The sequence below is a fragment of the Odocoileus virginianus genome, chromosome 24 (assembly GCF_023699985.2).
Source record: "Odocoileus virginianus isolate 20LAN1187 ecotype Illinois chromosome 24, Ovbor_1.2, whole genome shotgun sequence".
Classification (NCBI taxonomy): domain Eukaryota; kingdom Metazoa; phylum Chordata; class Mammalia; order Artiodactyla; family Cervidae; genus Odocoileus; species Odocoileus virginianus.
The window spans coordinates 40,324,068-40,345,034 of NC_069697.1; the positions used below are offsets into that span (position 1 = coordinate 40,324,068).

Sequence of the window (20,967 nt, forward strand, 5' to 3'; positions counted from 1 at the left end):
AATATGAAGAAGCTTGCAGCAGCCAACATTTAAAATGTAACTCTTTCACACTTGAAGTAACAGAAACCACCGTATATTTTTTCCTGTGTTTGAGAGAATATGTAGACTACACAAAATTGAGAGTACTATATGGATCTTTCGCAAAACAAAATGGTTAACAAATGTCACGTATGATTAAGAATCAAATGATACAAAGTTTGTAACGTCTCACTTGGCCTTACATCAATCAAGATAATTTTTTCATAAATGTGTAATATCAACCATTAGTTAAGCTGGAACAACTCTACACTCCAAGGATAATCATTCACTCCCATTTAGAGTAAACCAGGTACAAATCACTAAGTCAGTTAAGAACTAAGTAATTGTTCAAACTTTTATTTTGATGCACAGTATGAGGAATGAACTCTTAAATCAACTGAATTTTATAGAAAATGAAACAGCAAATAAATTAGACCCATGTTAAAATAGAAGGTCAGTTAAATGTCCAAATTTAAGGACATAACAGCCACAGATAAACTTCAATTCTATATTCTTCTTTCAGGAAGTCAAAGTCTTTCAAACACAACTTTACTATGAACTGGTCCAGAGCTCAACAGCATACGGGAATGCTCAACAGGGATGGTGATCAGGGACACGCTTCCTGTAAGAATTAAAATAGGGCAACAGTGAAAATGAAAAGCATGACTGTAACTGAAGGTCTATATTAAATACAAACACAGCTAGAATACTACTTTTATTAAAACCAATTTTAAATGTGTAAAAAGGATGTTTCTACCTCACAATTAACATCCCTTAATTATTGTATTGTTAAGAAAACAGGAAAAATCTGCAGTGTGCAGGTAGGTACTCAGCAGTTCTCAGCTTCTCATCCAAACAACCTACTTACCAAATATATACTCTCTAGAAAATGGCTAGTTCATGTTTTTACCCTATGCTAGTTAATTTTACAAAATGAGTCAAAGATGGTTCTCTCAGTCAGAAGTTGTAAAATGACAAGTCTTTGGGGCTTCTAAATTAAAACTTCTGGGTCACTATTCTAAATGAATGAAAACAAAAAGTTGGTGATGGAGTTGGGTAATTCACTCAAGTATGTCAACAGTACCTCCCACATCTTTAATGTGAAATTTTTATTCTCTGGTAATACAGTGAATCAGGAAGGGGGCGTGGTACGGGTACTAGTGAAATTTTTTTACTTCATTACTGTGGAAACACTGCTTCATGAGGCAAGCACAATTAAGAGAAGCAGAAAAAGCATAAGAACAGATCCAGACTAAACCATACTAGGATCATATAGAGATAAACCTTCCAACTTCAGTAGCTTATGGGAGTATGACCAAAGGATGTCAATAAAGAAAAAGTTGTCAAGTAGCTGTCACACAACACTGACTAGAAAAATTAATCCCCTGGAGATTAATAATGAGTATTAAGTCCACAAGTCCACAGTCCAGTATGTTTGTGAAGCACAACCGAGTTTAAAAAAATTCATATTTCTTTACTGCAAATTACTCAGACTAATACTTTTAAGACACTTAAAACTTCAAAAACAGTGATACCAGCTCAAACAAGGTACTACAGTTTGTATTTCAAATGTGGTTGAGGGAGCCAAGTTATTACAAAAACTTCTGAGGCAGCAATGTGACCATGCCCCCAAGTCAGAAAATTTTACCTATAGAACTGTTTCCCTTTGCTATCATTCTACCTGAAGACAACAGAAAATGGAGCTGTATTTAGCCATCTTTGTTGGCACTGCTTCCAAGAAAATTTTAACTTTTCCTTCCCTCATTAACTTTCCATTTCAAAATATGAGTGCTCCTCATTACCTTATTCCAATACTAGAAGTAGAGAGAATATAGATTTTGTAGCACAGACCTTTCCACTCCCCACAGTGGGAGATCTGAGTATCATTTTAGCTTTTCTGTCCACATTCAAATCACTATTTTACACTCTTTCCTTCCTCTAACAGTAAGAGTACAGCTGCTGTTCATAGGAGAAAACCAACGAAAGGAGTGCTGCAGGGTTCTGCATGAAGAACTTCGTCCACTTGGGACATTAATTTCCTAGTAACACTCCTTCCTTCCTGTCCTCCTCTTGCTCCCTAGGTCCAATAGCAGCCGCTGGCGGACTGCGCCCTTCTGCTCACCCATCACTTCCCTCCATGAAACTGCTCCCAAATGAACACACTCCATTTTCACAGAAATGACCACATCTCTTCTAGCTACTATCTCACTTCTCGGGTCTCATTCACAGTAACACTCCTTGAAAAAGCAGCCTACATACAATTCCTCCAATTCCTCTTTCCCCATACTCTTATCGAATTTACTTCAAGCTTTTGCCCTCCCCATTCCACTGAAACGGACCATTAAGAATACCAACAAGCTCTCTTGCTAAATCCAATCTTTAAGATCAATTTTCAGTCCTTACTTGACTGACTTGCATCATCCTGGGAGCAGACTGCTCCTCCCCCCCAAATACATTACTTGGCTGCTACACACATTCCTCCTACCTCAGGGGCACTCCCCCAACTCAACCTTAGACTTTTGAATTATAGGAAACTTCAAAAGTATATAAAATTAGAGACTGTACAATGAATCCTCATGTATCCATTATCCAGTTTAATAAAATCCTTGTTACTGACTGACCCCTGACGGCTGTTCTAAATCTTTTCAAACCTATTACTGGAATTCTCAAGCACTCAAGTCCTTTAAAATAAAAACCAACTCTTTCCCTCTCTAGCTACATTCACTCTCTTGGGAACTCAATTAGTAGTGTGACCTTCTATACCACCACGTACAGGCTGACAACTCCTGAAACTTTAACTACAGTTGAATTTCTTCCCTCAACTACAGGCTCAATGATCCAACTAATTGCTTTCTCAAAGGTTATCTCAAATGTCCGAAGCTGACAAGCCCCATCTTTCCTCCCAAAGTCTTTCTCCACCTCAGTTAAGAGAAACTTCTATTTTCCACAACAAAAACCTCGAATGACGTGGCCCAGTATTGTTTTGTTACTATTATTTTAGTTGCTGGGAATTTCCATGTTTTATTTCTTAACTAAAATTGTTGAATATTGTCAGGTTAAAACATAACTGAGTATTTCTGACAAAATTTAGAATCTACCCATGAAGTGGGAATATGCTTAATGTATTGGAGAAATGTGGCAATTATTAGGGAGTTTTGAATAAAAATCTTTAAGACTGCCCTCTCAAAAGCTCACCCTTGAATTATCAATTCCCTTTTCTCACAGACCTTATATCCAACCCATCATCAAATCCTGCTGACTCTACCATCTAAAATAGATTTATTATCAATCCCTCCTTACCACCTTCACCTCTATCTACCTCTATCTCAAGCCACCATTCCCTCCCATCTCCCTGAACTACCCACTAATAAGAAAAATTAGTGGTTTTGGTAACTAATTAGCTACTAGCAATTAATTAATTAAAATTATTAACTGAATCTTCAAATGCTAAGATTTTTCTGGCCACCTAATCATTTTTGTGTGAATGAGTTTCATCTGAGAAAAGGTGCTGGAGGGACTTTCCTGGCAGTCCAGTGGTTAACTCTGCATTTCCACTGCAGGTGGCTTGGGTTCAATCCCGACTGGAGAACTACAATCTCGCAAGTAACGACCAAAAAAAAAGTACTGGAATAGGATGGGGAAACAATGGAAACAGTGATGGACTTTTATTTTCTTGGGCTCCAAAATCACTGCAGGTGGTGACTGAAGCCATGAAATTAAAAGACGCTTGCTCCTTGAAAGAAAAGCTATGACCAACCTAGACAGCATCTTAAAAAACAGAGACATTACTTTGCCGACAAAGGTTCATCGAGTCAAAGCTTTCCAGTAGTCATGTATGGATGAGAGAGCTGGTCTTCAAAGAAATCTGGGTGCGGAAGAATTGATGCTTCTGAACTGTGGTATTGGAGGAGACTCTTGAGAGTTCCTTGGACTGCAAGGAGATCAAACCGGTCAATCCTAAAGGAAATCAGTCCTGAATATTAATTGGAAGGACTGATGCCAAAGCTGAAAACTCTAATACTTTGGCCACCTGACGTGAAGAACTGACTTATCGAAAAAGATGCTGGCGAAGACTGAAGCCAGGAGCAGGGCACGACAGAAGAAAAGATGGTTGGACGGCATCACCAACTCGATGGACATGAGTGTGAGCAAGCTTCAGGAGTTGGTGATGGACAGGGAAGCCTGGCATGCTGCAGTCCATGGGGTCACAAAGAGTCAGACACAACTGAGCGACTGAACTGGAATAGGAACATGTAAGGAACTCTGCACATTATGTGCTGAAGAATATATATATATATATAGAAAAGTGTACCCAGACAGAAAATGACTGGAGCCAACTCATCCTTGTAAAAAGACATCATTTCTTACTACTACCTCCCTACCCATAAACTCTCTGGTTGCAGACTTTCCCAAGCCTGCTCTTTTGTGCCCTTTTAATCTTGAGGGCTACCCAGTATTACCCATACCCTTCTCCCCACTAAACTTTTCTGGCTTAAATGTAAGAGTTGTGATCATGTATTTTAAGTAACTTGCAAAACACTGCTATCTAGACAAAATGGCTCCACTTCCCATCAACTACAATTAACAAAAATATAGCTGTTGTTTCCATGTTAATTTTTCCTAAGAGATGTTTTTTAAAGTGTTACAGTACCTTGGTGCTGCCTTGATGATGTTGTCCACACGTAGAATCACCTCTGCTGCTTCAGCTGCACTTAAAAGAACTTGCCGCTTCACTTGGAAACTTTCTGTTATACCCAGTATCGACATATCTCCAATGGTACCTTCCTTCATATCTGAGAAATATTCACTAGATAAACAACTAGTCTTAACTAAAGTATCAAAACATGTCTAAGAACAGAACACATTAATAAAATTAAACCTGACTTGTAAAAAAAAAAAAAAAAAAAGAAAGAAAATTACAAAGCCAATTATTCAATTAGAGAATTCTCATCAAGACTATCACTCAAGGAAAACCTTTTAGAAAATTAAAAGATCAACTACTGATCATCTGTATTAATGAAGGGTAACTATGTCAAATAATAAGAAAATTTATAATGCAACACAACATCACCTATCTTTACCTATGAAACTGAAGAAAATTTGTTCATCACTGAATATACCATGGATTCTAAAGAACTGAAGGAGAATTTAAGTCATCTACTTTTATTAGACCCCCCTTCATCTTCTATAAGATCATTATTCACTAACTCTCTTTCGTCCAGGGACAGGATTATCTACCCCTAAAAATATTCCTTTTATGTCCCAGACCATTTTATTGGGAAAATTTTCAATGTGAATCAAGTCTTTTTTAGGCCACTTTTCCCCCTGGTGGCTCGGTAGTAAAGAATTCGCCTGCCAATGCAGGAGATATGGGTTTGATCCCTGGGTTGGAAGATCCCCTGGAGAAGAGAATGGCAACCCACTCGTCTTGCCTAGGCAATCCCATGCACAGAGGAACCTGATGAGCTACAGTCCACGGGGTCACAAAGAGTCAGACACAGCACAGCAACTAAACAACCACATAATGGTTATGAAGGCAAGGGTCCCAGGGATCTTTTACATGGTTGTTATGAAAATTCACATTACAAAAAGAACTCGGTAAAGAGCTACTCTTAAGAACTCCCACAAGATTCCAATTAACTTCTCACCCAGTCCAGCAGTTGTCTTGCCCTCGCTGTGGGCAGCTCGGAGCTGAGCCACCAGGTCCGCGCTGTCGTAGCCTGCGTTGTCAGCTATGATAGTTGGCAACTACAAAGTGAAGGGGACATGGTAACTATCTACTCTACCTACAGGAAGTTCACTTACCAACGAGAAGAGAAGCTTTCTAAAACTGTACATTCAGAAATAATGTAAAATCTGTTTCCTCTTAATTTCTGCTCATAAAGAGATTTATAAACTCCAAAATCAAACTTAAGCAGTGTGAACCAATTCTTTTCTTAAAGCCAAGAAAGGAAACATTTTCTGTCCAAGATAAAAGAATGTATTCATTTAAAAACCATCAATACCTATAAAATTTAAATTCAGGGCTCCCTTTTTTCATTAACTTACCATTCTCAGGGCTTTAGCATAAGACTCCATTGCAACAGCTTCTTTGCCTGGTGTTCTACTGGCAAGCTGTGTCACGGCATGAGCCATCAGCATCTCAGAACAGCCTACAGATTAAAATTCCAAAAACATAAATTGTTATGCTCAGTTGCCTCCAAGACACTAAATAAGACTTCCTTTAAGATCTATAAAAAATTAAGTGCAAAGGCAATACAAAGTAAGAAGCATTAAAAGTCAAAAGCCACTACTACACTTCAATAAATAGAACATGTTCAATATTTTTCAAATGCTTACCTCCTCCATAAACTGTTCTAGAATCTTTCACAGTTTGCGCAAGAACACAAAGAGCATCATGCAAAGATCTTTCTGCTTCATCTAAAATTTGTTGAGTGGCACCACGCAGAACAATGGTGCAAGCCTCACCTAAAATTAAAAATAATGTTTTCAAGTCACAATGAACTCAAGTTGTACAACATAAAAATTTGCCTTCTATTATTTAGGTTATATTATCTGGTTTTGAAAGCGGATATGTCATTTTATTGCTGCACATTCTCTTTGCTAACAATCCATATTCCTAGAAGTTGTAAATTATCTAAAACAATTATATTGAATATACATTGCTCACAAAGGCAAGGTTAACAGGCTACCCTCAAGAGACTGAAATTAGCATACACGTTTTTCAAGAATTAAGACATATATTCTAGTAACTATAGTAACTGTTTCTTTCACTTCAACAGAGCCTACAAAAGGTTTAGGAACCTAAACCAGAATCTATAAATAACAACTCACCAAGGGCTACCCCAGAAAAGTGAATGAGTTTGTCTTCTCCAATCATGACTTCCTCAATAAGTTTGCAACTTCCAAGCTTCACTAGCTCTGGATGGTCAAAGGTAGAGGCAATTTCACCACCTACGAACAAAAATATTCATTAATTAAATGCACAATAGGTTTGAAATTTCTGCTTTCTCACAAGCAGAAAAGAACAGAAAACATATTAAGTTGACTGTTTACTGTATGCCAAGCATTCTGAAGCACTTTATACAAACTAATTATTTAATCTTCACAACAACCTTAAGATGACAGGCTTTATTTATCACTCCATTTAGAAATGGTAAAACTGAGGCAAGGAAATGTTTCGTTTTCATCTAAGGTTACCTATTTCAAACAAATACAAAACTGAAATTCAAATACAAGCAGTTTGGCTTCAGACCTCTATGCACGCTATATAATTCCACCTTAACTGAGACTTTGATATTTACTTTAAGCCTAAATTTATCAACAAATTCAGACTTTCTTCTAAATTCAGTATAAAAGACAGGTACTCTATGATCCAGTATCATCAAACATGAAAATATCTGGCTAATCTTATTGTATCAACAGGTACACTGACATTAGGAACTGTTTCAAATAGTGAGCACTTGGTATCTGTGAATTATTACAATAGCTGAAGTGTCAGAAAGCTCCTATAATATAAGGCCTAGAGAGGGGGGAAATGTATACTGAGGATTTCCCAGAACAAACTTAACGAGAAGGCAAAAAAGCAAATTCATTTTCTTCCTGAGGTCTTCCTTTTATTCCTATCTTCCCTCCATCTTCCATGCTATGAACATTTCCTTTCCTGGTTCTTAATTAAGCAAAAGTTAGGTTTCCATTTTAAAATCCTTTTCTCAGACTTTCCTGGTGATCCACTGATGAAGACTCTGTGCTTCCACTTAAGGGTGCACGGGTTCGATTCATGGTCTGGGAACTAAGATTCCACTTGCTGCATGAGGCAGCCAATAAAATAAATAAAATAAAACCCTTTTCTCTCTTCACTCTCTCTCTTAATAGATACCCTCAATCATCAACCCAACCCCTTTTCCTATACCTTAATGATAAATCTGCTAAATAATTCACGCTTTATTTCTATTGTATAATTATAAAAAGGACTCTGGTCTTCCCAACTCTACTAACTTATACTCATTTGTACAGCTGAAGCTCTTATTTTTGGTTGGCAAATTCCAGAGACAGTTCTGGGTTCTAGACGTGAGACACAAGAGAGGTTTGGGACATCATATGCCCCAAGTGAGACCAATTTGGCATATGAGAATTTTCACTGACCCTACACTCACTCACTCATGTACACCTGCTTACAAAACATTTAAAGATCATTTTCAAGACCCAATTTCACACATCTTGACAACAGATGAGTTTACTAAGGATGAGAGCCACCATAGAGTCTACTTCACAGCCATACAGCTGGTGTGTTTGAAGGTAAATCTTCTGAATGTATGTGGCAATTTCACATTATCAAGTCCTTGTGATAACAACTTATACCATGAATGTGCTATCAGTCACATTTCTTGTATCTTTAATTTTGTTGCATTAAGAAAGTAAATAAATATGAGCATCATAAGATTTATCACTTAAGTATCAAATATGCAGTAACTTCTAGGCAGGTAGACCCACCTCCAAGTAAAACGTCGCTTTTTAGAGACTATTCTCAAATTACTGAAAATAGATTAAGAAGTTATTTTGGAATAAATCCAATCCTACCATCTACTTAGTATAATTTCGTCTAATACAAACAGCAGTTCCAAACTGAATGTGGTGTTCCTAGTGGCTTTACATCTAAACCCCATCCTTGGAACTCTCATTGCCAGATCACAAACCAACTTTCCAACCTATTCATTGTCAAGCTCTTGAAACAGGATAAATGCTGTTATACTTAAGTTTTCAAAGGCTACTTAGCAGTTACCACTATTAAAAAAGTGAATAACTGCACTGTAAGTCATTTTGATGTAGACATATCTGTAAATGTGCTTTTTAGCCTACACTGAGACTATAAAACCCATACCTGTACTGAACGATACTGGAGTAAACTAACTTTTCATAATACACTCCTGGACGGTTTCACACTTATTCAACATTACTTTCATAAATTTTAAAAAATGAACAAAAACAATGTTTAAGAATCCGACCCACTGCCTGGCACACAGTTAAGCGTTCAATAGAGCACTATCTGCCGGGCAGACAGAGTGAACAGAGGGTGCCACGCCAGGCACAGAGTGGACGCTGCTCACTCAGTGCTAGAATTCAATGAATAGACTAAGTAAAACTTAAGCCTCCTTTCTGTAAGCTTCAGTTTATTTAGACTATGTTTAGAGCAGTGGTTCTGCGGGTTTGTGAGAAAAATATATAGTACCTTTAAAACAACACAGCAAAAATAAATCTAAACCTACAGTGAAGCTGGCATTTGATATGTTAAAAATTAATGTAACTAAAAGATATCAAAGATTCAGAATAGCTGTTTAGATTCTAGGCACCTTAAGGTACCCTTTTCAGGTACAAAGTACTTTCTTCATACTTTCAGAAATGAGTTACATACACTAATTCTCAATACATTCAAGAGTGATTATGTTACAAGTTAATGTCTTTTTTTCATACCTGTGACAAGAGCGAGGCGTTCCACGCCTGCAAAATCTGCATGCTCAATAGCCATAACACCAGCAGCACCGAACAGTTGTTCAGGATAATTATAAATTAGTTGCCTATAAATCAGAATATGAAAAAACACTGTTAAAAATTGTTACTTCACAGGATAAAATACATCAGACTAAGAAAAACATGAAAACATTTTTACCTCACCAGCAATCAAAGAAAGAAAAGGTTTCATACAAGTATATTAAATGATTTAGTAAGGCAAATGCCTTGCTATAAAATCTTATTTATATCTGGGGGAAAAAAACCACTTCCTAAATAACAAACAACTAAATTCTATAAGAATTTTCCTAAATCGTTCCAGAAAAACAGGGCCCTTTCTTGGATCATTGTATTTTTAGCACAAATACACACAGACCTGTTAATAAAGCAATTTATCCCATGTTTAAGAATACGTTCAACTTTCTCCTTCATTTTTTCCTTTTCTGCGTGTTCTATTTCAGCAACCTTTGCTGTAGAATCAACTCTCACCCTGGAGCCAAATATCTAAAACAAAGGTAAGCATAAAAAATAGCATCACTTTCCTTAAGTTTCACAGCATACTTAAAACTTTTAAATGTAAATACAACAAAACTGTGTGCATTGTGAATGCATGCGTACAATATTCATATATATTCACATATATATATATATATCAAGTGTAACTGATTCCCAACCGAAGTTTATAGCTGCTAACAACCAGAAATCCAGGAAATGTAGTTAATGTACCTTAATTTTGTCTGTATCCATACCAGTATTTGCAATAAGAATTTTAGCATTTTCAATTCGTTTTGGTTGATTTACACCAATTTTTTTATCCAACAGAAAGCCTGTTAAAACAGAATTTTATTAAATACTTCAAAGCTGTATTAATGAATCTTTTAAAGTGATATGCTTTATCAAATTACTCTTTCAAAGAATGCATTTCTAGTCCAATTCATCAAGCTCCTAGAACCTAAATTGCATTCCACACCAGTGACCATAAAAATTTAATTTAGCGGATTTAAAAAATAACATGTAAAAAAAGAAAATATGAGGCACAGTAGAAATATGAAAAGTAAACAGATCATTTTTTTGTACAACTCATATACTTCAATAAAAATGAGCTAATAAAAAAAAGTTATTTTTGAATCTATCTCAGATACATACTACATTTGCAGGTGTGTGAGTTGCAATGCAAAGTTATTAATCCACTTTCATTAGCTTAAAACCAAAACAAAACAAGCTTTTAAGATTCAGACACACAGGGTATTGCTAGAGGCTACTGTACTTCTTAAAAAACTGAGGCTGTGATAACATGAAACACCATGGACAGCGGTCAGACAAACCTGTCCCCCTCGTGCTCATGCTGCTTATGGGCTACGTATACAAACTTGGACCAAATTTCCAACCCTAACTACTCATTTATAAACAGGAGTACCAACAGTGGCAAAGATGCCATTACTAGCCAAGGGCTCTGAAACAATCATACAAACTGAGTACCGTATATCTTTCCAGGCTTCCTTTAGATACATCTTTTATCTTTTAACTCATTTATCACACCTTGGGTTTTCTGCTCTATTCAGCTGAACTTAATTCTCACTCAAAGGATCAGCATCATGATAAAGAAGTGAGACTTGATGCCTGTACGGATGGTGGTGGCCCGAGAGGGTCATATTTAACGGGGGGAAAGGCATTCCAGGTTTGCTCTTTTAACTACAAGTTTACGGAGCTCTAAAACAGAGGTCCCATCCGACAAGATCAAAGCTGCAAGAGAATGCACAGTGAGGTACAGAGAGATGGAAGGATCTTGGATTTGATTGATGATGCTTGGCAAGAAGACAAGTTGCCTTATGAGGATGTTGCAATACCACTGAATGAGCTTCCTGAACCTGAACAGGACAACGGAGGCACCACAGAGTCTGTTAATGAACAAGAGATGAAGTGGACGGACTTGGCCTCACCATACCTCCATGAGAATGTTCCACCCGTAGGAAACTGACACCTGGCTCCTTGTTCATCGACAGATTTTTTTTTTTTTAATACAGATACAAAACATTTTCTTTCCGTCTAACTTAAATCTTTTAGTGATAGGTCAATGCTCAAAAATATACAACTAATTTTGTGGCAACAACATGTAATGTGAAAATACTCAAATCAGGTTGAGAAGTTGTTTGCAGTTTCTTAGGGATGTAGAACATCTGGCCCTTTGCAGCTAAAGTTCTTCATTGACTAGCTTGTGTTTGAACATGATTCATTAAACATTTGCCTTTAATTCTGATTTTGCTTTACTGTCAGAGTTCATCACTTCTCAACTACTTATATGTGTCCTGTGACACAAGTGATTGAGGATTTGAGAGGGAAAGGTGAAGAAAGATGAAGTCAGACATGAGAATGAACTCATATCTCCCCATTCTAAGAATCATCTGAGTGGGTATGTGTGGAGTCTGTAGATGTGGATACATAGCCTGGTCACTGACTACTGGGATTCCTAAAATTCCCCATGATATTTTCAAAACTTCGGATAAATTTACAAATTAAAAGCCATCTTGACAATTAAAAAAAAAAAAAAAAAGAAGTGAGACTTGAGTGCAATTCCTATTAGAATGCCTGGCACAGGGCAGACATTCAGTGGTCACTATCCTTGCCTTAATTATCTTTCTCTACCACCAAATCCAATTAGAAATGCTATACATCCCTTGCCTATAAATTCAACCAAGAGTATTTTCAAAATTGTTACACCTCTGAAAGAGAGACAAGAATTTTTGCAACAAAACCCAGACTCCAAATTACTGACTAGTAAAGCAGAAACTATGAAGTGTAATCTATTCCTTTTTTTCCCCTTCTCTATAGAATGCCTACACTTTCTACAGGTCCCTCTGTGAAGTCAATGTACTGTGAACATACCTTAAGAAAAACACACACTATTACTAAGGACAGAGCCTAAAAATACCAAGACATTTATCACTCCTCAAGAACGCCAGAAACTGTTTCTTCAACATCTGTCAACCAATTAACATGACCTACCCAGACCCTTCCTGGAGAACACTTGCAATCCTAGAAAAAATACCAGTTGACAATAGCTGACTTTAAGTAGAAGAAAACTAAGTCTCTTTATTAAACTGTAACTTACTTTATGGTATAAACTAAAACCTAGAGGTTATCAAAGAAATGCTGGGATAGTATGAGTAGGTCAAGTACACTGTCAATATAACAAGTGGATTAAGATGGCAAAAATCATTGCAGTATGATTTGTTCCCTTAATGTCAAGTCTTCTCGCTTTGTAAAGTGCCACTAGTCCTGACTAAATAAATTAGAATTCACTCAGTTATTAAGGTTTCAACATCTGGTCAACACATTTTTTTTCCCATATACAATATATACCTACCTTCATCTAAATAGGAATCTGCCAGACTTCCTCCTAGCTTTTTGATGACATGAATTGCCTCCAGGTTACCAGAGCCTTTTAGTCTGAGAACAGCTTCCACAGCTAACTTAGTAAAGTGGTCTTTATGATGAGTAAGAAGTTTTGAGGAAAGTGTTGTTCCTGCAATGTTCATTAAGTCTTGACGGAACTTAACTTCATCAGAACTAAAAAACAAACAAAAAAAAACACCAAGCAAAAAAACTCATGCCAGTTCTTAAAATGCTTCTCCAAAGTTATCAACCTTGTTTTACTTTTCCAAAATTTATCCAAACAGTGTTTGTCAATAGATACTGTTACCTAAACCAGTCAGGGTTCTTTTTTTTTTTCCAGTCAGGATTCTTAAGTCACATGAAAAAAATTAAACCTTATCATAAGTAATCAAGAAATACAAATAAATGGATACTATTTTCCCCACCAAGCTGGCAAACTACCAAAACAAAAACACAAGCAAACAAAAATTTCAAGAACATGGGGAAAGAAACACTTATACAGCCAGTGGATCTGTAAATTAATGATTTTTTTCTAGAGAACTACTTGTAAGGTAAACAAACACAGGTATCTCTGGACCCAGAAATTATACTACTTTTTAAAGTGACAACTTTGTCACAACATTGTAAAATAAAAAATTGTCAAAACTCAAAATCTCCAATTATAGATAGGTAAATTACAGCAGTCACATAATCAAATGCATGTACCGCTAATAAAGTACAGACACCTAAAATTCGTGCTTGCTATTCAACTAGGTTAAAGAGACTAAAAAATCCTGTATATAATGATACTACTTTATTGTGATGATATATGCAAAAAGCCAGAACCCCAAAATTTAACTTTAGTGACTACCTCTGGTGGGTAATGTGGGCTTTTCTGGTTGCTGTTGAGGCAGAATGAGGTAACAGAATCATGTCCATCATGTGTGCTTTCCACTGCTCTCTAGAACTCCTGAGCTGAGTGTATTTTGGGAAGAATGTTCAGTGTTTAAAGCAGTAGTACTGTGGTATACCAACCCGTGGTCGACTGCAGAATTCAACAGAGCCTGTCTTGCTGCCTTTGTGGCCTCTCTCCAACCCGCAATAATGGTCTGCGGATGAATCTTTTTTGCAATTAAGGATTCTGCTTCCTATTAATAAACAGTGGAAACACACATCAATAGCCAATTTGTAGTAAGAAAGATTCTGATTACTGATGACACTCAATACCAGAGTAGGAAAAAATATCCAGTGAGGTGAGGTTGAAGTCACTCAAATATTCTTACCCTCAGCAATTCTGCTGCGAGAACAGTAACAGAGGTAGTGCCATCACCAACTTCATCGTCTTGAACTCTTGACATATCTAGGGGGAAAAAGCTAGTTAATAACTCACCTATATGTGATTCTGCTTTTTAAATTATTAATACTCCTTGGTACCTTATCTAATTTTCCAAACATACTCACTACCAGTCTAAATCTTACTTATCTAGGTGTCCTCACCTAACAAAATCTTTGGAAATTTTTAGTCTGAAACACAGTAGTTTCACCATCAGTAAGTACATCACACTCAAAAGACTCTGTTTAAAAAATTTTACTCAAGTATAGTTGACTTAAACTGTTAATTTTTATTATACAACAAAGTGATTCAGTTGTACATATATTCTTTTTCATATTATTTTCAGTTACAGCTTATCACAGGATGCTGAATACAGTTCCCTGGACTATGTGTTAGGGCCTTGTTGTTTATCCATTCTATACACAATTATAGTTTGCATCTGCTAATCCCAAACTCCCAATACTTCCTTCTTTCACCTCTCCCTTCCCTCCTGGCAACCACAAGTCTGTCTGTGTATCTGAGTCTGTTCTTATTTCATAGGTTATGTTCATTTCTGTCATATTCCACAAATAAGGGATATCATATGGTATTTTCCTTCTCTAACCTACTTCACTTAGTTTGATAAGCTCTAGGTTCATCCATGTTGCTACAAATGGCATTATTTCATTCTTTTTTATGGCTGAGTAATATTCCATCATGTTTATGTACCACATGTAGGAGTTTGTATTTTAATAATGATAATTATCAATTAAAAGGTAGACATCAATTAATCAAAAGGACAGTCAGTCAACACAGTCTATTTAAAAACTGTTTCCAAATGTTAACAAATGTCATCCTAAGACTCACCAACTAAAACTTTAGCAGCTGGGTTATCCACACCAATGTTTTTTAAAATAGTTGCACCATCATTGGTTACCATAAGAGATGCATCTCGTCCACTGCTTAACAGAATTTTGTCCTAAAAGGAACATATTTGCTTCAGGTTAAGACAGAAGTAGATCTGGAATGATGCTTGGATAATCAGCACTCTCAGATTGCTAATGTGTAAATACTCTGAAGGGTTATATAACTCCAAATTTTTTCACTGTACATACCCCCTCCCAAAGTAAACCTTGATGTCCTACCCTTATTCCTAGAGACACTAGGAGAGAGACATGAACAAGGCTGTTTGAATACTGTAAGAGAAAAACTAAGTGTACCTCTCAATACAATAATAAATACAAACAATAAAATAAGAAAGATGCAGAAGAGTATTTGACAGAGCAGAGGGAGTATATCTAGTTAGAATGAAAAAAACCAAAGCTACAGAAAAAGTACACACCAATCGTTATCTTTGATGAGACAAAATAACATCATGAGGAGAATATATAAACTAGTTATCTTGTAATTCATAAGATACTTGTACATCCACATAAAAATAAAGACAGCCGTTAGATTTATATCCAAAGGATACCAGAGGTTATCACTGGGGAAGGGAGTGACATTGGGGATAGTGATCAGAAGGAGACTTTAGTCCTAGGGGTACGGTCTTGATTTTCAGTAAGGAGAATGTACCCATGTATTAATTTTTATAATTAACAGTTAAGTTCTAAATGTGAAAAAGCACCCACAAGTTTTTGTATTCCCAAGGGCTCTAAAACGACATTAAAATACTAAAATTCCCTGCTTTTCTTACCATGCCCTTGGGTCCCAACGTGCTCTTTACCAAGTCTCCAATAGCAATGGCACCAATAAAAGACGACTGGAATAAAAATCAGAGATGACCAAAATAAACTTCAGTCTTAGAATCGTAAAACAAACAAAAAACCACTCTTCTATCTCTGTAAGGAGGAGGAAAAGGCTTACCAGGCGAGCTGTCTCTGCTCTCTCTTCATCAGCTCCAGCCTTGAAGATATTAACAGGTGCAAGGGAAAGGGACGCCTAAAATTGAAAACCAAGAATCAGCTTGAATACCAGTATTCTTTACCATACATACTTACTAGACTTAGGAGACTTACGACTTACTAGACTTAGAAGTAGATACCCAGGAGAACACGAATTTAAAGAAGAATGTTTCTTTTTAAGCAAATGAAGAACTCCATGATTAGGCAGTCATTTATTTAAAGTGAAAGGAGGGACTTAGGTGACATTCCTTTTTTGGATATCTTAAGCGCTCCGCGAAAAAAATTCTACACCGAAGATATTGACTCTAAGTGTGGCAGGACCTAAGACCGCAAAAATGATTTTAAACTAAAAATAAAGCTGGCAGGGGTGGGCAGGCCAGTCGCGCGAGGACCGCCAGGAGGGGAAGGGAACGCGGCAGCCTCGCTTCCATCACCGCCCTCGGGCCGCTCCAGGCTCCGCCCTGACAGGGAGGGCGGGGCCCGGCTCGCCGACCCGCCCGGTGCACTAGAAATTTCTTAGCTTAGGGTGAGTCCTAGGATTCGAGGTTCTGGGCCTATCCAGGGACCGAGTCACAACAAATGCCTGCCTTCAGGCCCACCCTTCCTCCTGGCTCACAGGGAGGGCCTCACCCGCAGGCCAGGCGCAGAGCACACGCCGCGGCCTGCGCCATGTGCGGCGGCCCAGGGGTACAGGCACAGTGACGCTGTGATATCCCGGGCGCTGGGATACAGATGGGGCAGCGGACGGCAGGGGACAGCAGAGGGCGGGGGGGGACCAGGGGTTCTCGGGCAGGGGCTATAGGGCGAGACTCACCATGGTTCCGAGGAGGTCGGCACACGCTAACCCCTCACAGCTCGTGCCCGCGACCGGAGGGAAGAGAGGCCGGAAGTGACGCCACACGCTCTGCCGCAAGGGGCGGAGCCTCGACAGGCGCGCTTCACGTCCCGGCACCGCCCTCACGGGGGATGGGAGGGGGCAGCATTTTGAGGGTCGGAAAGACTGCCCGTCACACTGGCGAGGCGGGGCCTTGACTGGGGCCCTGCTTTCTGCGTTAGCACCTACGACAAACAGGAAGGGGAGGGCTGGACGTCTTGCCTGCGGCCCAGAGGTTTGAGAGTAGAACCCGCCAAGACGGAAAAGAAGTTACGCTGTGGGGGTTGCCATAGCAACGGAGTTCTTTCCCGCAGGTTTTCTCCTAAATTTAACCTTTAAAAAAATGCTGCCTTAAAGTACTGCATATACAGAATTTAAAGCGATATATACTAATGTAATAGGGGCAGGACAGGCATGTGGCTGTTACCATAGGTCTCCCTCTCTCCCCCATCCACTGTATAAATGGAGCCTGAATTAGGACTGACGAAGACAGTCTTTTGAGACACTAGTCTGTCATCTTCTTGGTCTGGTAGCTTCCCAATTAAAGTCATTATTCTTTGCCTGAACAACTCATCTCCCGATTTATTGGCCTGTTGTGCAGCAAACAGCGTAAACCTGGGCTTGGTAAATTTTGGCAGTGCCAGCCAGGAACCTTGTTCGTTGTGGGCAGCTGGCTCCAGGTTGGGAATTTTTAGGTAAGGCGGTAGCCGCTTCCTGAACCACTCTTCCTGAGGATCTTGCCTTCAAAATTCCCTGAAGTATTACCAGCTGCCCCTGCGCTTGGCAGTTAGAGGAAAGAATCCACATTTGGGAAAGGGTTTCTCAGGTAGCACTCGAGGTAAAGAACCCACCTGCTAATGACCGTTAGACCTAAGAGTCGCGGGTTCAATCCCTGGGTCGAGAAGCTATCCTGGAAAAGGAAATGGCATCCCACTGCAGTATTCTTGCCTGGAAAATCCCATGGACAGAAGAGCCTGGCAGGCTACAGTCCACAGGGCTGCAGAGAGTCGGATATGACTGAGCAACTGAGCAGACACAAGCTCCATAGAGTAAGTTGTAAGTTGCTCTGCTATATAAAACTGGGAACATTCCCTACTCTCAATTTGGGTTTTTCCCTTAAGGGAAAAGCCATTTTGTTTTGCATGTGATTGGGATACCCTGTTGCAGAGGGGAATTGTTGTTGGACTCATAGATTTGTGAACTAGTTTGTTTGCATTCATTCATGATGGAATCCGTTTGTACTTTTGGTATTGATATTTGCTTGTGCTTTTTTGCTTTATTGTTCTTGAACTTATAAACATGGGAAATACTCTGTCCCTCAGGAAATTCATTTAGGGCATATCTTAAATGTACGAAATATAGCTGTGGGCCTGTAACTAAGAAAGAGATGATACTCTATTGTAGTAGTGTGTGGTCCCATTTTATGTTATGATCAGGTGAGTGATGGCCCTTGAATGGCTCACTTAATTATTATAAGATCTTGCAATTAGAGTTATTTTGTGAAACAGCAGGTAAAAATGACAAGATTCCATATATAGAAGCATTTATGCTTTTGAATCAGGAGGACAAGGCATCAGATAGCGGCTGCCTTATTGTACAGCAGTCTAAAAGGAAAACCAAGTGAAAACCTATTCTATAAGACAGAGAAAATGAGAGTGAGAACATGTTATTTCAAAACTTAAAACCCCCTCCAGCCAACCCATCTCTCCTACTGGCCAAGCAGGCTATACCAGCACAGCCCATGTCACCAGCATATTCACCTCCTCCTGTTCCCCCTGCTTATGGGGATCTTTCTACCTTAAGCCCTGGGATACAGGACCAACCGTGGTTTGGTCTAAAACCTTACAGGGAGTCACTTCTGGAGCAGGGCCGTTTCCCTTGTGCTGACATCCTGTACGAGGCCTTAATGCAAATGACCAACCAATTGGGTTTCTATGGATGCACAATCCAGACTCAACTTCAGATTTGTTTAATTGGAAAAACCATAACCCTACTTACCAAGAGACTGCCCCCCCGCCCCCGCCATGTGACTGAACTTTTCCCTTCTGTCTTTGCCACCCCATCCCTCTTGGGCAGACATTTACATCCCTGAATATGATGCTTTCTGGGGATGAGAGGAAACCCGCCAGCCTCATCTAGCAGATCCAGATGTAACCGCAGAAGCAAGTCTGGCAGCTCCCACTGCTGAGCCTGACTAGGATCCTAATAATGGAGATACACCTGGAGCATTGTAGGAAGTATACCTTAGCGGGTCTTTGAAAGGGGGTACCTAGGCAAAGGAGCTTAAACAAAATTCAGGAGATACACCAAAAATCCAGTGAGGATCTACCCATGCTTTTTAGAAAGAATTTATCAAGCTTATAGACACTCATTGAGGCAGAACCTGAGGGCCCCAGAAATAAGAGAATGGTAAATATGACATTTGTTGGGCAAAGCGCCCCAGATATAAGAAGAAAACTACAGAAGTTAGATGGTACATTTGGAATGAACCCTTCTTAATTGGTAGGTGTTGCTTTTAAAGTGTTCAACAACAGGGCACAACAGCAGAAGCAAGAGAATGCAGGATGGAATGCTACTTTTTTGGCAGCCACATTGGATTCCTGGAAGGCCAGTAACCCAAAGAGAGGTGAGCCACCATCAGGGAAGAAACAGTGCACTTACTGTAAGGAGGAAGAACATTGGGAAAAAGATTGCACCAGGCTAAAGAATAAACAAGAAAACAATAAAAGAAATTGTGGGCTGATGGCACCGCACGGAAAACCAAAACACACAGGGCCAATGCAAGTCCATGGCCAGTACAAGTCCTGGTATAAAGGACTCTGGGATACCAAACCTAAAACTATACCCTCTGAGACAAGTGGCCCCAAAGGGAATTAAGCCAGTTCTCAAAAAGTTTTTGAAAACAGGACTGATTAAACCTTCCAGGTTCCTGGATAACATACCTATCCTCCTGGTCAAAAAGCCAAATTGAGTAGAGTATTGCTTTGTCCAGGACTTGAGGGATGTTAATGAAATAGTCCAAGATTTGCACCTTGTAGTACCTAACCTATACACCCTGCTTACAACAATTCCAGGAGAATACGGCTGCTTCTCAGTTTGGGGCTTGAAAGATGCTTTTTGATTTTGCAATCCTATTACAGGAAAATCACAGCAGCTGTTTGCTTTTCACCCAGGACTCAGGGCGGGACCCAGAAACACAGGTAGTCCAACAGTATTGTTGGACAGTCCTGCCTTAAGGATTTACGATTTCTCACCTTGTTTGCGGAAATGCTAGCTAGGGGCCTTAGAAACTTCATGTTGGATGAAGGACTCTTACTCCAATATGTGGGCGATTTGCTCATTGCACGCCCTGCATATAAGTTGTCTACAAAACACCATAAGAACCCTGGATTATCTGGAATTGTGGATATAAGTTTTTCCAGAAAAAGGCCCAAGTGTGTAAGCAACAATTCACATACCTAGGTTTTGTCCTTTCCCAAGGACAGTGAAGTCTTTTGCCTGATAGAAAACAGGCAATTGCAGGGCAAGACTCACAGACAGCTGAGAAGGTTTCTGGGAATGACAGGAGTCTGTCAGATTTGGATACCGATCTATGGACTCCTAGTAAAACCTTTCTCTGAGGCTTTAAAGGGACAGGATTTTGAGCCCCTACTTGGATTACACGGTGCCAAAAAGCCTTTGAAACAATGAAAACAAAGCTTGTCTCAGCCCTGGGTTTGGGACTACCGGACTTAAAGAGACCTTTCAAATTGTATGTCCATGAGAGACAAGGCACAAGTCTCAGGGTGTTCATTCAAACTCTGGGGAATATCCCTCCATCCATTGCCATGATAGCATCACTTCTCCCACAGATTGATTTGTCAAAATACCAACCAATGTATTCAGAAAAGGACAAGGAGAGGGCCAAAGAGCAGGGGTTCACTCTTGACCATACCCCATCTGGCTGGAAGTGTCATGCACAAGGAATTATTTTGACTCCT

The 20,967-nt window shown here is 39.0% G+C and overlaps 1 protein-coding gene and 1 pseudogene across 1 annotated transcript; one reads left to right on the forward strand and one right to left on the reverse strand.

Annotated features, from left to right (window-relative positions):
• Positions 1 to 347: 347 nt before the first annotated feature.
• Positions 348 to 17,233, reverse strand: CCT2 (chaperonin containing TCP1 subunit 2). The gene is made up of 16 exons (XM_020902576.2): positions 16,928 to 17,233; positions 16,076 to 16,150; positions 15,906 to 15,971; positions 15,077 to 15,188; positions 14,181 to 14,257; positions 13,933 to 14,045; positions 12,890 to 13,092; positions 10,252 to 10,352; positions 9,902 to 10,029; positions 9,490 to 9,593; positions 6,853 to 6,972; positions 6,358 to 6,486; positions 6,067 to 6,170; positions 5,667 to 5,766; positions 4,670 to 4,811; positions 348 to 640 (listed from the first exon to the last, which is right to left on the reverse strand). The coding sequence occupies exons 1-16, from the start codon at positions 16,928 to 16,930 to the stop codon at positions 610 to 612; spliced, it is 1,608 nt and encodes a 535-aa protein (XP_020758235.1). The 5' UTR covers positions 16,931 to 17,233; the 3' UTR covers positions 348 to 609.
• Positions 11,148 to 11,782, forward strand: LOC110143055 (anaphase-promoting complex subunit 13 pseudogene; annotated as a pseudogene).
• Positions 17,234 to 20,967: the final 3,734 nt, after the last annotated feature.